Consider the following 16,155-nt stretch of genomic DNA (forward strand, 5'->3'; position numbering starts at 1 on the left):
TATCATATTCTTAGTACCACATACCTTCATGTGTGTAATCACTTTTATTCCTTGCAATAATCCCAGTTCAAAGGTTAGAAATGCCTAACATCAGAAGCTGTTCCATGGATCTAGGATTTAAACCTGACTCTGTTTGACTTGAAGCTGATGCTCTCCTCCGTATAGTTCTGTTGTCACAATTGTCTTTAACACTGGAAGGGAGTCATTAAGAGAGAGATGCAGAATCACTTCTAAATCAGAGGAGAGAAAAATGAAACTTCTAGAAAACTACAAATAAAGGAAAAGTGCTGTTGGGGAAGGCAGTCTCCTGCATGCAGTCTTTCCACCCCCACTTGGCCACATAAGAGTGGGCTTTGGGCCTAGAACACTTCTTTACAAAGCGATAGAGAGTCCACACAGCCTGTGCTGGGTTTATCACCTTGTGTGGGAGTATCTTTCCCTGTTTCAGGCACATTGAGAACTCCTTTGTTCTGCTTAAGCCTCTATGTCAATGGCCCTCAGGCACACCCCCAGTTTTCAGTATTTCAGACTCCACAAGATGGGGAGTGGTGGTCAATGTTCCTTTCGTAAGACAGTTGTGAACATAGGCCAATCGCCCTGAGCTGGCTGTCAGGAGAGACTGCTGGCCACGGGGGACCAATGTCCACTATTGAAGCTGATCTTCCTCTGTCTCTTCTTTATGTAGGTAAAGTGTTGTTCCGTCCAGTGCTTGACTATTGTGTTTTCCTTGGTGACTCCAATACCAAGATGCAGTGGGCCTCCTCCCCAGGACTGGTAAGTGGTGCATGGCGTTCTGCTCCCTTGGGATTGATGACCTGCATGGTATACTGCTTGACATGTACGTACAGAAAGTGACATATTTACTTGGTTATAGGATTTTGTTGTTGTCGTCACAATCTTGGGCATGGTTTTGTGTTTAGAAAGAGAATAACCTTGCGGAGTCATACTATTCCAACCCTTAAAACATGACGGTGAATGTCAGAGCAAAACCTCTAGTCACTGAGGGGACTGTATTAAAGTGTAGATATGGGGTTTTATTTCTCTTCAGTGCCAAATGGAAGTCAATAGGAGCCACGATTAAATGCAGAGGTGTACTGTAATGTGTAGTATGATTTCCTGAGAGTGTGATGTCTTCGATTAAGAAATCCTCCATATTCCAGTTTGTCATCATTTTGCCTAACCCCAGCAAAGTCTCTCTCCCTATGGCAGGCCCATATTCTTTTTTTTTTTTTTTTTAAAGCCCAATAAAAATCATATATATTTCTTGGCACTGCATGACCAACTGTATTTCAACATACAGAAACAAACAGAGCCCACTCTACTTTAGTAATTAGATGGTAGAGCACTTAAGGCTTCTCTTGATTAAAAGCCAAGAATCTTATTTGCATTTCTTTGAAGGAAAAAACCGTGATAAGGACAAACTATTGGCAAAGTGATGGACCAAACAGAGAGGAAATTATAATTACAGACTTCAGAGTTCAGTTTAGGATGTATATGTGTGTTGCTTTTATTTTATTTTATTTTTTTTACACTTTTCACACATCTCATTTATTTATCTATTTTGGATATATTTCATTTTTTTATTGAAGTATAGTTGATTTACAATGTTGTGTTAATTTCTGCTGTACAGTAAAGTGGTTCAGTTATACATATATATACATTCTTTTTTTGAATATTCTTTTCCAGTATGGTTTATCACAGGATATTGAATATAGTTCTCTGTGCTATACAGTAGGACCTTGTTGTTTATCTATTCTATATATAATAGTTTGCATCTGCTAATCCCAAATTCCCAATTCCTCCCCGACTGCGCCACCAGGGAAGCCCCCATCTGTATGTATTCTTAACAGAAATGTCTATTTAGTTCTTCTGCCTATTTTTGGATTGGGTTGTTTGTTTTTATTGTTGTTGAGTTGTATGAGCTGTTTGTATATTTCGGAAATTAGTCCCTTGTTGGTCACATCATTTGCAAATATTTTCTCCCCTTTCATAGGTTGTCTTTTCGTTTTGTTTATGGTTTCCTTTGCTGTGCAAAACCTTGGAAGTTAGATTAGGTCCCATATTTTTTATTTTTGCTTTTATTTCTATTGCTTTGGTAGACTGTGTATGTTACCTCTTAAGTGAGAGTTTGAGGAGTAGGGATTATTTATCCATTTGGTGTGGGATGTATAGGCCCCTGTTGTGTTCCCTGAACAGTTAGAGTTACCCCAAGTATTTCAGACTCTTAAACATATGCACTCACCCTTGGTTCTTTATACTCCGTGAAAAATTCCCTCTTCGAGTCATTGGTCATTCTTTTCTCTTCCTTCTGATTTTTCTTTTATCAGTTTTACCTGAATACACTTTCCAGTCTACATTCATTGACCAAAAACATAATCTTGCAGTGAACATTTTTTTTAGTCATTTAAACCATTATCTTCAACTCTCTTTTTCTTTTTTTTTTTTTTTTTTGCGGTACGCGGGCCTCTCACTGTTGTGGCCCCTCCCGTTGCGGAGCACAGGCTCCGGACGCGCAGGCCCAGCGGCCATTGCTCACGGGCCCAGCCGCTCCGCGGCATGCGGGATCCCCCCGGACCAGGGCACGAACCCGCGTCCCCTGCACCGGCAGGCGGACTCCCAACCACTGCGCCACCAGGGAAGCCCTCTTTTTCTTTTTTGAAGTAGGCACTAGGCCACTATTTAGTTTTATTTTATGAACACTCAAACTTTCCAAAATGTTGTACAAATCAGTTGCCTTGAGAGGAATGCCAGAACCCCAGCTATTCTGAGCTGAGAAGCCAGCACAAGGAGAGAGACCCTAGAGCATTCATCAAAGCAGAGTAAGTGACCAGAGCAAGTGAGGCTGGATTATTTCTTCCAAAATGACTTTGCTTTTCAGTTTGGTGTTTCAGTTTGGTGCTCCTGGGAGCAGCAGAGTCCTGGACTCGGGATATGGTCGGTCATTTCTACTTTGCATTAAATGCTTACTCCTGTGTGCTTTGTGTTGGGAGGAAATTAGCAAGATTCTCCTCTCAATCCAGAATTGAGTTTAGACACTGAGCACTACTGCCTACTCCCCACAACCTCATGTTTCTTACCGTGGAGGTGGTCCTTTTACCAATGGATGGAGGCCCCTGGCCAGTGAGGTATCCTCTACTATGCTTGGAACTTACTGGGCAATGAGCGCCACTGAGGTGAGCCTTCGAGTGAAGGCAGAAAACAGGGTTCAGAAGGTCTCCTTGTTTCTAATTGTAGCTTCTCAAATAGGCTGCATTTATTTCCACATCCCCAGCGGCTGTGTGTCACGTGTAGTTAGCACTACTGTTGTTACTAAGAGGTAACATGTCCACTTGCTGTCTGCCTGGGAAGGTGTTAAAGGTTGTGTATTCATTATCGAATTTTTTTTCAGTTTTAATATTTTTTTAATTGAAGTATAGTTGATTTACAATGTGTTAATATCTGCTGTACAGCAAAGTGGTTCAGTTAGACATATATATATATATATATATATATATATATATATATATATACACATTCCTTTTTCATATTCTTTTCCATTATGGTTAATCATAGGATATTGAATATAGTTCTCTGTGCTTTACAGTAGGACATTGTTGTTTCTAATTTCTTTATTTAAAAAATTTAACTATAGTTGATTTACAATATCGTGTTAGTTTCAGGTGTACAGGTTCAGATTCTTTTCCATAATAGGTTATTACAAGATATTGAATATAGTTACCTGTGCTATACAGTAAATCCTTGTTGTTTACCTATTTTATATATGTGGGTATTTATCTGTTAATCCCATACTCCTAATTTATCCCTCCCCCTCCCCTTTCCCCTTTGGTAACCATAATTTTTTTCCTATGTCTGTGAGTCTATTTCTCTTTTGTAAATAAGTTCATTTGTATCATTTTTTTAGATTCCACATATAAGTGATATCATATGATATTTGTCTTTCTGTGTCTGATTTACTTCACTTAGTATGATAATCTTTAGGTCCATCCATGTTGCTGCAAATGGCATGATTTCATTTTTTATGGCTAATATTCTATTCTGTGTGTGTATGTATGTGTGTGTATGTGCATATATATATATACATATATATATATATAACATCTTCTTTATCCATTCATCTGTTGATTGGACACTTAAGTTGCTTCCATGTCTTGGCTATTGCAAAAGTTCTGCTATGAACATTGGGGTGGATGTATCTTTTGAAATTAGAATTTTCATCTTTTCTGGATATATGCCCAGGAGTGGGATTGCTGGATCATATGGTAGCTCTATTTTTAGTTTTTTAAGCAACCTCCACACTGTTGTCCATAATGCTTGTACCAATTTACATTCCCACCAACAGTGTAGGAGGGTTCCCTTTTCTCCACACCTTCTCCAGCATTTATTATTTGTAGACGTTTTGATGATAGCCACTCTGACTGGTGTGAGGTGATACTTCATTATAGTTCTGATTTGCATTTCTCTAATAATTAGCAATGTTGAGCATCTTTTCATGTGCCTGAGGGCCACCTGTATGTCTTCTTTAGAGAAATGTCTGTTTAGGTCTCTGCCCATTTTTAATTGGGTTGTTTGTTTTCTTTTTTTTTTTTATATTGAGCTGTATGAGCTGCTTATATATTTTGGAAATTAATCCCTGTCGGTTGCATTATTTGCAAATATTTTCTCCCAGCCCATTGGTTGTCTTTTCGTTTTGTTTATGCTTTCCTTTGCTGTGCAAAAGCTTGTATGTTTGATTAGATTCTCTTTGTTTATTTATGCTTTTATTTCTATTGCCTTGGGAGACTGACCCCAGAGAATTTATGTTAGAGAATGTTTTGCCTATGTTTTTTTTTTTTAATTTATTTTTATTTATTTATTTTTGGCTGCATCGAGTCTTCGTTGCTGCACATGGGCTTTCTCTAGTTGCGGTGAGCAGGGGCTACTCTTCATTGCAGTGCGGGGGCTTCTCATTGTGGTGGCTTCTCTTGTTGCGGAGCACGGGCTCTAGGCACGCAGGCTTCAGCAGTTGTGGCTCACTGGCTCTGGAGTGCAGGCTCAGTAGCTGTGGCGCACAGGCTTAGTTGCTCCGCGGCATGTGGGATCTTCCTGGACCAGGGCTCGAACCCGTGTCCCCTGCATTGGCAGGCAGATTCTTAACCACTGCTCCACCAGGGAAGCCCCTGCCTATGTTTTCTTCTAGAATTTTTATGGTTTCATGTCTTATATTTAAGTCTTTAAGTCATTTTGAGTTTATTTTAGTGTATGGTGTCAGGCAGTGTTCTAATATCATTGATTTACATGAGACTGTCCAGCTTTCCCAACACCACTTGCTGAAGAGACTGTTTTTTCTCCATTGTATATTATTGCCTCCTTTGCTGAAAATTAACTGACTGAAGATGTGTGGGTTTATTTCTGGGCTCTCTATTCTGTGTTCCATTGATCTATATATCTGTTTTTGTGCCAGTACCATGTTGTTTTGATTGCCGTAGCTTTGTAGTATTGTCTAAAGTCTGGGAGGGTTATGCCTCCAGCTTTGTTATTTCTTGGGAGGCCCATCTTCTACCTGCCCATGCCTAGACTTGGCAAATGCTTCAGGGAGGAAAAAGCCTACCTGTCTCTCTTCACCTACGAAGTGTTTATGCTGTTTTAGAATTTACTTCCCGCAACTCTCATATGTCTTTTTAAAATATCTGATTTTTAGTTTATCCATTTTTTCTGGCTACTATGACAGGAACCATGGCCTACTGCAATATTTCATATCTTAACTGGAAGTATAAATGGCAGAATTACATTTTATATTATGTTTATGTACCCCTTCTATTTTATTTAATTGAGATTTTCTGGTAGAGACCAACTTAATTCTGTTTAGGGTGTGTCATATTTTAGAACCAATATTGTGACTTTTATCAGTGTATAACTGCTTTTGAGATCACTAATAGGTATTTCTCTAAGTGACAAATTATCTTACTGCTTCTATTTATCTTTCTTTTTACTTTTAAGGGGAATGTTTTGTTGATTCAGCATTAGCAAATATTTAACAGACTGACTTTACTTACTACTGGAATCACCACAATAGATTACTAAAGGCAATGATAATTTTTTTCCTATTATTTAAAGAAATCTTACTTATGGTTATTTGGTCAATAAACAGGGATTGTATTATCAATAAAAACAACATTTGCTGCTCTTAAGAGCTTCCTACTCATCACATCTAGGATTCCACTAGGTCTTAGAAGAAATGTTTTAGCTGCTAATCACTGTAAATCTCACCGTGATTGAGGTGGAGTACCAGAAGGTCTGTGTTTACCCAAAGTTCCAACTTAACATCCTAATGTGAAAGGCTTTGGGCTAAAATGGAATAGCTTGCAGTAAGCCAATACTTCAAGTAAGAATAACTTGAAAAGTTGGATTTAAAAAATATATGTGAACGTATGAGAGTTGCAAAGGTAAATAGAGTTAAAGTCTTCAAAGTTTCTAGCATTATCCAGGAAGTAGTAAAAGAATTTTTACTGGATTCTAATAAGTTAAGGATGAATGGTGTAATCTTTAGGATAACCACTCAAGGGATGGAAAGAGAATGCAAAACTAATGCATATCAAAAATGGGGAAAATACAACAATAGAAAATAGAAGTTGAACAATTCATCTTTTTGATTAACCCGAAAGAAGAAAAGATAGGAGAGAAAATGAGACATACAATAGACGGGACAAAGAAAAAGCAATAGTAATACGGTAGACATAAGCCCAAGTGTATCCATAATTACATTAAATGTTTTTGGACTAAATACAAGAACTGAAAGGCATAAGTTTTCAGACTAGATATTAAAAAGTATATCCTGCGTATGAAAGACACACCTAGATGAGGACAAAGAGAGAATGAAAGTAAATGGATAGATAAGGAAATAATCATGCAAAATCTAACAACAACAACAACAAAACTAGTGTTGATTGTACTAATATCAGACAACGTAAACTTTTATGGAAAAAAACATTTCTAAAAAAAAAAAGCATTTCTATAGTTTAAAATATTTCACTGTCATAAAAGAATCAATCTACATGCAGGAATTTTAGTAAAACTATTAAAAGTAGATGAGAAACATAAATACTGTTGTTTTATTTAATAATAACAAATAACTGTTCTATTTGTTTTGCAAAATTGTGAAAAGCACATTTTGCCCCATTGAGATAGGAAAAAAGGTCCATGAGTGCCATCTGACAGCAAGACCAAGACCTAGTCATTTAGAATACTCATAACTCTAACCAGTTATTTTCACACTTTGCTAAATCTTGGTCTTTCAATCAGGATAGGCTAGGTTATGCTAAAGAAACAAGCCCAACTATCATGGCTCAAAAGGGTGAAAGTTTATTTCTTGCTCTGACAAAGCCTGTGGCCAGTCAGGGTGATTCTCCACGACCCCAGTTGGCTCAGCATTCCTGGATGCTTCCATTTACAGCACTTCCATGTCATCATGTACTTCCACAATGGCCACGGGAGGGGGGAAAGAGCTAGAGGGTCTCACACTGCTCCAGGATGGAAGGAACATGTGTCATTTCTGCCCACAATCCGTTGGCCAGAACCAATCATATGACCCTGCTCAATGGCAGAGGGTACAAGGAAATATGGAAACCTTCCATATTCCCAGAAGGAGAAGAGCATTAGGCTTATAGGTTAGGATCAGAAGTGTCTACCATAGCTGGAAACTCCTGTTTACATGTCTGAGGTCATGAACCTCCATAAGGTCAGGGACCATGACAATCCTGAAGAAAACAGGTATGATTTCTGTACCCCCAGCTGCTTCATCTCAGAGATTGATCTCATTTTCACCAAAGGAAGCACTGACTAAGGCCTGGGCACAGGGATGCAGCCCTCTCAACAATCCACTGCCTTTTAGCACTGCTCGGTTGATTAGCACAGGGAGTGCCACGTGAGAGAGGAGGGAATCAGAGGCAACAGGACCAAAACCCCTCCATTTGGGAGCGCAGAGGTAGTAAGAAAGTAACAGCTATACTGAGCATTCTCTGGTTGTAGTACACCTCTGATACTGCACAAAATTATCCAGGTTGCCAGACATTGGTTTCTGATGGCCCTTGACTCGTTGGAGGTACAGGCTGACTATCCATCTGTATTTACATGATCTGACCTTGTTTCTGACTATTGTAGTCTACAGTGACACCATTCTGGATCTGACTCTTTCAACTCCTTCAAACATAGTGGTCCACTTGTTCCTACCCTGTAATGAACCCGTTAGCTCTTCCAGAGCCGGATGGCCAAACTGCCTCCCCTGGCCAGGCTGATGCTTGATCCCAATAAGACATTTCTCTAATCTTGGGCTAACGAAAAGATAGAAACATACTATAAGACAGAGCCTCTATAACAGGTTTGATCCATTTTAAAGTTATCCTTTCTCTGTTCTTTTCCTTTCCCTCTTTCTTTATTGACAGCAAAAACAAATTCTTGAAATATTTTTGCTTAAAAAAGACAGTACTGAGGGAATTCCCTGGCGGTCCAGTGGTTAGGACTCTACGCTCTCACTGCCAAGGGCCTGAGTTCAGTCTCTGGCTGGGGAACTAAGATCCCACAAGCCGCACCAGCGCGGCCCAAAGGAAAAAAAAAAAACAACCAAACAAAAAAACCCAAAAAACAAAAAGGCATCGCAGAGCTTACAAACCCGATAGTGGTGTTTAGCACCCACCTCTAAAAGAAGCCTTTGATGCAGTGCTTGTGCTTGAGTGAGTGCATCCCAGGACACTTTCAAGAGTAGCTCCATTTTTTTTAAATTTCGAAAATCTCGCTCTTTCTCTCTCTGCTTACGGGAAAGTTCATCATGGTAGTTTTGCTTGTCAGTGAGACGGTTTCGTAAATTGAGATCCAAGATCCCTCTGTTCCAGGTAAAAAGAGAATATGAAAGTGATTTGTCATCAACTGCCCTTCATGTTTTTCAAGACAGTGTGCTCAGCAGGTGCATACAGAACTATTTTCATGCTAGAATCAAATTGTAAGTAATGCCCAAAGCAATTCTGTTTGCGAGTTCTTGTCAGAGGCACAGCCACTAAAAAAAACCCCAAATGGAGGAGCAAATTGGCAGAGGCAGAAGTTCCTAGTCTCCCTGAAATTTTGCTTAAAAATGGAAAATAACACTCTGCCAGAGACTCGCACCACAAAATTGCTCCCATTAGGAAAAATTCATGATTACCTCAGAATACAATAATTTTCAGGGAAAAAAAATCCCTCAATTATAGCACACTCCAGTGACAATTTCCCAGAGGCACGTTTTAGAAACTGAAAAAAATGCGATAGATTGTGTCCTTAAGTTTTTGGGCACAGGAAATTGAGGGCAGTGAAGAATAAAGGATGGAGAAATACTTTGAAATGCTTTATTTAATAATATATTTTTATTAATGGTAAAAATGTAAAATTCTATAAAAATGTTTATTGAATCAATATAAATGTTTGAGATTATGTTTTGAATCCTCAAATATAAATTGAAGAAAATTTAGATGACAGAAACACATTAATATAACTAACCTTTCAGTTAGTGAAGTTGCTTCATTCTCTCTGGTTAATTCCAGTAGCTTGACCAACTGGTTATACTCTCGTTCTTTAATTTCAAGCAAGGCTCGTTTGCCTTCAGCTTCCTTTATTATGTCCTCCTTTTCTTCCATTATAGCATTAATTTTGGTTTCAACTTTCTTTAGGGAGTCATTTAGCTCTTTGAGTTCATATTCCACGACCAGTTTTTTCTTTTCCATTTCTCTGTGAGGGATACATACATACACATATACATATGTACACAACACACACATGAGTTTGCCTTATTTTGAGCCCAGGCTGTCTACCTATTTTTACTTTCTGACCAGGCAACAGAAGGGCTAGTCACAAATTCAGTGATCTCAGAAGTGGGGTGAAGACCACAGATGAGTGGGACTGAGGGGATATCTCCACTGAGTGCCACTGAGGGCAGGAATTTGTCCAGCCTCTCCACTTTCTCCCCAGATCCCCACTGCTACCGTCTCCTGGGATTCTACCCTCATCCTGACCAGCCTCCCTGAATTGAGGTAAATTTCTCAACTTTGGTGCTAGTGGGCTTGGCTTTTAGAAACGTTACTAGTGCCTGCTGCTTTTTTTCTCTCTTCTTTTAAGATCAGTCACCAGAGCAATCATAGTACTTCTCCAGATTTTTGTATCTTCACTTATCTTTACCCTCTTCGGTTCCTCTAAACCTTGAGAATTCCTCAGTGACTTCTGCCTCCAAATCTACTCTGAATGCTTGGGGGTCTTACACACGTGAATAGCTGGCAAGTGAAGAGTTACTGTCACTTGGGCTTTAGGCCTCTGGCTGGCCAACATATATCTAGACCATGAAACTCTACACAGTTCCAATAATTTATTCCATACACAGATCTGTTAAAGTCAGTTGGTGTTCTCCATAGAGATATGATATAAAATTGGAAAGAGAATATTGTCCCAAAATTAAGACATAAATGCTAGGAATGACAGTAATGTGCTGCACTGCATTCTCCTGAAGAACTTGATATATACAACCTAGACAGGGCCAAATGCAGGTATTTCTAAACTTATAACAGTAATTCGATGTGTTCAGTGGTTAATATTCTTGTTTTAGCATGCACACATAACTTGGGGGAGCGTGGGCTGGGAGGGATAAAAAATAAAATTAAGCCATACACTTTTTTGCGTGTTGTTTTTTCTATCTCTTTTCCAATTTGTACAGGAATGGATTGATGGTGGACCACTTCATCCTAGTAAAGAAATGCAACCATGTTAAATTATGTAATCTTGGACCAGAAGCAGTCAAGCAAATTAAACAGGAAAGAGAAAAGAACTACGAGGTGTAGAATTCTTACTATCTGTCCTGTACTATGCAGTGTGCTTTAATTATTCCATTTAATATTCATAATGACCTTACAAGATGGTAACGGTTGTTACCATTTTAAAGAGGAGCTAACTGAGCGTAACACATCCTCTGGACGCTCTGCCCAGATTCCCTTTATGGAGGTACACCCATCCCTCAGAGGTTGCAGAGGCTGCTGACAGCTCATGCTTGTTCTCTCCACAGGATTGCCACGGCTGGCAGAGCTGCCTTGTCGGGGGAAGGGGGGTGGAAGGTGGAGGGGAGCAGGCTGTGACCCATGTGGAGACATAGCAGCCCATCCCTCTGCCTCAGGGTGGAGCAACCACTGCGGTGCAATTCATGGCATCAGGTTGCCAGGAGGGTTCTCCTGAAACCGTATTTTGGCCCGCTTCGAACCCCACTTCTAGCCTGTTTCCCTCGCTACCCTATGGGATTCTCCTTAGAGCTCCTGCTCAGTGAATACTTGTCTTAATCTCTGCTTCTAGGGAACCCTGCCTAAGACCGAGGCTAATTTTCCCAAACTCACACAGCTTGTAAATGGCAAGGCCAAGATCAGGAGCTAGGTTTGTCTCACGCCACTTTGCACTGCGCTCTGTGGATTCGCGGAGGATTCACTTTTAACCTCAAGAATCTTATGTACGTGGCAGGGGTTGTGGAAGAGCCCCTTCCTGCCAGAGGATCACACTGGACTTTGGGGTCTGGCGTAACACAGATGCTTGGGGGTTGAGGACGTCCCTGCAGTGTGGTGTGTTTCTCCCTGGGATCTTGCTCAGTCTTGAGGCAGATCTAAATTTTGTGAGGCTGAAACTTGTACAATTTGGGGAGCTCTTTTTTTTTTTTAAGTATATATTTATTTATAAATTTATTTATTTATTTATGGCTGCTTGGGGTCTTCGTTGCTGCGCACAGGCTTGTCTAGTTGCGGCGAGCGGGGGCTACTCTTCATTGTGGTGCGCGGGCCTCTCATTGCGGTGGCTTGTCTTGTTGCAGAGCACGGGCTCTAGGCATGTGGGCTCAGTAGTTGTGGCACGCGGGCTTAGTTGCTCTGTGGCATGTGGGATCTTCCCGGACCAGGGCTCGAACACGTGTTCCCTGCCTTGGCAGGTGGATTCTTAACCACTGTGCCACCAGGGAAGTCTTGGGGAGCTCTTTTTAAGAAAAAGAATCAAAAGTTATAAATGATAATTAGGTTCAGGACCTTGGTGGTGGTTCGTGCATGTGAAGCCTTAGTTTCATTGGGTTCCTTGTAAATCCACCTGTGCTCAGTGCCTGTGTTCTGGGTGGCATCTGGGTACATCTTGGCCGACTGCTCTGACTCTTAAGGAAAAGGAGGTCAAAGTGAATCATAACTGTCCTCTAAGCCAAGGTGTCTCAGATGTAGTTTTAAGATGTAAGTCTAGGTTACTTCGATTGTTTTGAGACCTATTACACAAAGGTTTCAAAATAAAATGAAATTTAATTATATCCTAAAACATAAATACAGGCCCTGCATCACTTTCACGGTGAGAGGGAAGTGAAGTGGAATCAAACAGACAAAGAAGGATGCAGTAATAACAGTATACAAAAGAGGTTAGAACATTTGCTTGCTCTTGAAGGAAGTGATTGTGTTTGTGACACTCATTTCCAATATTGAAAAATGCTTGGTGAGGTTTAGAGAGGCCTTTTCTCCAGGTCAGGACTCCAATTTAGAGTGATGCTACCAAACACTCCAGAGTCTTTTGTGAATTCCCAGAGCCCAGGTTTAGTTTGATAGGATCAGTCACAATGCAGAACATTTCAGTGTGTGTGTTTTGGCCTTTGTCAAACATTTGCAGTCAATCTTCATACCCATGCACCTTTATGTCCTTGCAGGCACAATGTTTAAATATTTATGAGCTGTGAGTAACATACCTTTAAGGTGACCTGATATTCGAACAGTTCTTCTAGTTCCTTCTGCTCCTTTAGTAATTGCTTTTGCTTGGATGTCAAATCTTCCCGTAAATTTTTAATTTCTAATTTCTTCTGCGTTACTTCCTTACGTAATTCTTCAGTGCTTTCTCTCAATATTCTTATCTTCTCCATTTCCTTTAAAAGTCATGAAAATTATCAGATTATACAGAGTCTGAGCAAACATTTGTCTCCTTAAAAATCAAATTAAAAATAATTTTACTCACCATTTTGATTATATTTGTTTTGAGATTCATGAATGATTTCTTGCGAAGTTAAATGCAACTTATGATTTCTGACCTCTTCAATAAAGGCATGGCAATTCTACTGCGTGTGTTAAACATTTCACATTAGATTTGAACTCATTTTTAAATTAATGCTCTTTTTAATCTTCCTACATTTTAAGTAGGAAGATTTAACTTTTTCTGAGTTCATATTTATTTCATACCAAAAAGCATTAGTAAAAATTTCCAGCCTTTTTTCTAGTAGCTTTGTGATTTGGCAACACCAGATGCAAATAATCTTTGAATATCAGGTTTATGGTTTTCCTGAGTCACACATGAGAATTAAAGATTAGGAAGTTCATATTTGGAATATCTTATCCTTGGCAGTCCTTAATCCCCTGCTCTCTTATTAATACTACTTCTCTAACTCAGGCACATTATCCCCAAATGCCCTCTGCCCCAGACTCCTGACAGGTCTTTGTTTCCCATGACTGATTTTCTGGGGAGTGTTTGACTTGTGAGAGAGAAGCCTTCTTATACTCAGAAGGTCCACACATTACTAATGACTAAGTGGAAGGATCCATTTAGCCTGCTCTGGCCTTTCTGCATATCACCCTCGTCCTCCTCCACTGTGGCTTCGAGGGTAAAATTGGTGATCCTATGGTCAGGAACTAAAATCCACAATGCTTTTTCCCACAGAATCTGTGTTGAAAATGATGGTTAAGAATACTTCTGTACTAGTATATAATATATACATAATTATATTAATATATAATATGTATCAATATATTCATACTCATATATATTATAGCATTTTACTCTATGAATATAGAGTAAAGGCATTTTACTCTATGCCTTGGAATTAGACCACCAACAACATACTTTTTAAATATAACCGTTTAGAAGGTGAAAGCAATGCAAAGTGTGATGATCTCTGTATTTACTTTCTATGATAGATTGCAAAAAAAGGGACATAAATTCCTCCTATTCTTGTTTGCATGCCTCTTTGCAATATGTCTTTGTCCTTATTCCCATTAAGAGGTAGGACCTATTTCTCTCCCCATTGATTCTAGATGTGACCATGCGACTTGCTTGGACCAATGTGATGTTACCAACAGTGATTTAAGCAGAGGCTTGAAAAGTGCGTGTGTTGGGGTTTGCCCTCTCTTGAGACTCTCTGTCTCTTTCCTGAGACTGGAAACCCTTCCACCGTCATGAGAGTAACCAGTGACATGTGACCTTAGACCAACTAGCGGCCCAACTGGCTGACATATGAATGAAGCCATCCTAGGCCTTCCAGCCCCAAATGAGCCAGCTCAGACCAGAAGAATTCAGAACTGAGGAAAATAAGAAACGGCTGTTGTTTTAAACCACTATGTTTTGGGGCAGTTTGTTAGGCAGGAATTAATAAGTGATACACCTTTATAAAAAATTCTTGTAATAAGCTTGAGACAGTCAGGAAGCTATGAGAGTAGTAGATACAACAAAAGTAATGGTTTTAAGTGCCAACCATTTTTTCCTCTGAAAACAAAGCAGATATTGTCCAACTAAACATAACCTGAATTAGATGCCAAATAGCTAAATCCTATAATAGGCACCACTTATGTTTACTGTAAAAGTTATGCACATATTCCTTTCAGCACCATCCATTGTTAAGATTTCTGGGTCTTTCAAATGTTTCAGGGTATGGTTGTTGTGATAAACGTTAATATTTATCAAAAGGGATGTTTCAATCCAGCTGTATTTAACAAAGTCTAGATCATCTAAGACTTACTCCTGGCTTAGGTATCTTCTCGATTTCCTTTATTATGAGGCTTTTCTCTTCCATTAAGCTACAAAACAAAAACAAAAACAACTTTGACAAAGTACAAAAAAGTATACTATTTCCACAGTAATAACTTTCTATTTTCTCTTCTCAGAATGCACTCCCAGGTGTGTTTGCCAGACCTGGTGTCCATCCTTTGTGATGGCTTCACTGAGTCCCACAGGCCCATTTAGGTGCTCCCTCCCCAGTCCTGCCTCAACACTGTACACACACCCATCAAAGCAGTTCTCTCATCATATTGTAACTGCTTGGGAGCACGAACTGCCCCCCAGACTCAAGTTCCTTCAGGCGGGCTCTGGACTTTTTCTTTTATTTGCAGTAAACTAGTACCCGCCTGGATTACTGCTACAGCCTCTACTGCTTTCATCAAATTATCAGATCCCACTAGCCAGTAGGTCTAAAGATGCATGCATACCAGGTTTATTTTTATGAAATTGTATTTGCAATAAAGTAAATTAACATTTGTGTAATAAGTATGCACCACGTGGAATTTAATATAGGTTAGTTGTGTGGGCCACAGGCTGAAGTTGAAGTTTTTCAGAGTTTTGGACACTTACACCTTTCCTTTTAGAGCTTGCGTATAAATTGCTATTTTACTTCCAAGCTTTTGATCCTACGCCTCAGCCGTGTTGCCACCAGGGGGTGGTAGTGTGCTGCCATCTCTGGATTGTAAAGACCACCTGAGCGTCCCTGAGTTTCAAAATGGTGATGGGAAACTCTCCCACAAGATAAGGCTTCCAGTCTTTTCTTTAAATATAAAATGATATTTTCTTAAACAAACATAAAATGGATAATTCTTTAGGACATTTTAAATTACATTTCTATCATCCGTTCTCTCTCTCTCTCTCTCTCTCTTTTAAATCTTTATTGGAGTGTAATTGCTTCACAATACTGTGTTAGTTTCTGTTGTACAACCAAGTGAATCAGCCATATGCATACATATATCCCCATAACCCCTCTCTCTTGAGCCTCCCTATCCCACCCCTCTAGGTCATCACAAAGCACGGAGCTGATCTCCCTGTGCTATGCAGCTGCTTCCCACTAGCTAACTATTTTACATTCGGTACTGTATATATGTCAATGCTACTCGCACTTCGCCCCAGCTTCCCCCGCCCCTGCCCCAGGTCCTCAAGTCCATTCTCTATGTCTACATATTTATTCCTGCCCTGCCAGTAGGTTCATCAGTGCATCAGTGCCATTATTATTTATTTATTTTTTTTAGATTCCATATATATGTGCTAGCATATGGTATTTGTTTTTCTCTTTCTGACTTACTTCACTCTGTATGACAGACTCTAGGTCCATCCACGTCACTACAAATAACTCAATTTCGT

The 16,155-nt window shown here is 39.6% G+C and overlaps 1 protein-coding gene across 1 annotated transcript in view; it reads right to left on the minus strand.

Annotated features, from left to right (window-relative positions):
• The window catches only part of CCDC146 (coiled-coil domain containing 146), a 110,499-nt gene that overhangs the window by 23,307 nt on the left and 71,037 nt on the right, over positions 1–16,155 (minus strand). Inside the window, exons 4-8 of the mRNA XM_022554443.3 lie at positions 14,771–14,828; positions 12,737–12,910; positions 10,660–10,733; positions 9,502–9,729; positions 8,669–8,855 (exon numbers count right to left, since the gene is read on the minus strand). Of these exons, the coding sequence (XP_022410151.2) occupies positions 8,669–8,855; positions 9,502–9,729; positions 10,660–10,733; positions 12,737–12,910; positions 14,771–14,828 (721 nt within the window). The remainder of the gene's footprint in view (positions 1–8,668; positions 8,856–9,501; positions 9,730–10,659; positions 10,734–12,736; positions 12,911–14,770; positions 14,829–16,155) is intronic.

The sequence above is a fragment of the Delphinapterus leucas genome, chromosome 9 (genome assembly GCF_059928025.1).
Source record: "Delphinapterus leucas isolate spDelLeu-1000000601 "Yukka" chromosome 9, BTC_Dleu_Yukka2, whole genome shotgun sequence".
In the NCBI taxonomy this organism is placed as follows: domain Eukaryota; kingdom Metazoa; phylum Chordata; class Mammalia; order Artiodactyla; family Monodontidae; genus Delphinapterus; species Delphinapterus leucas.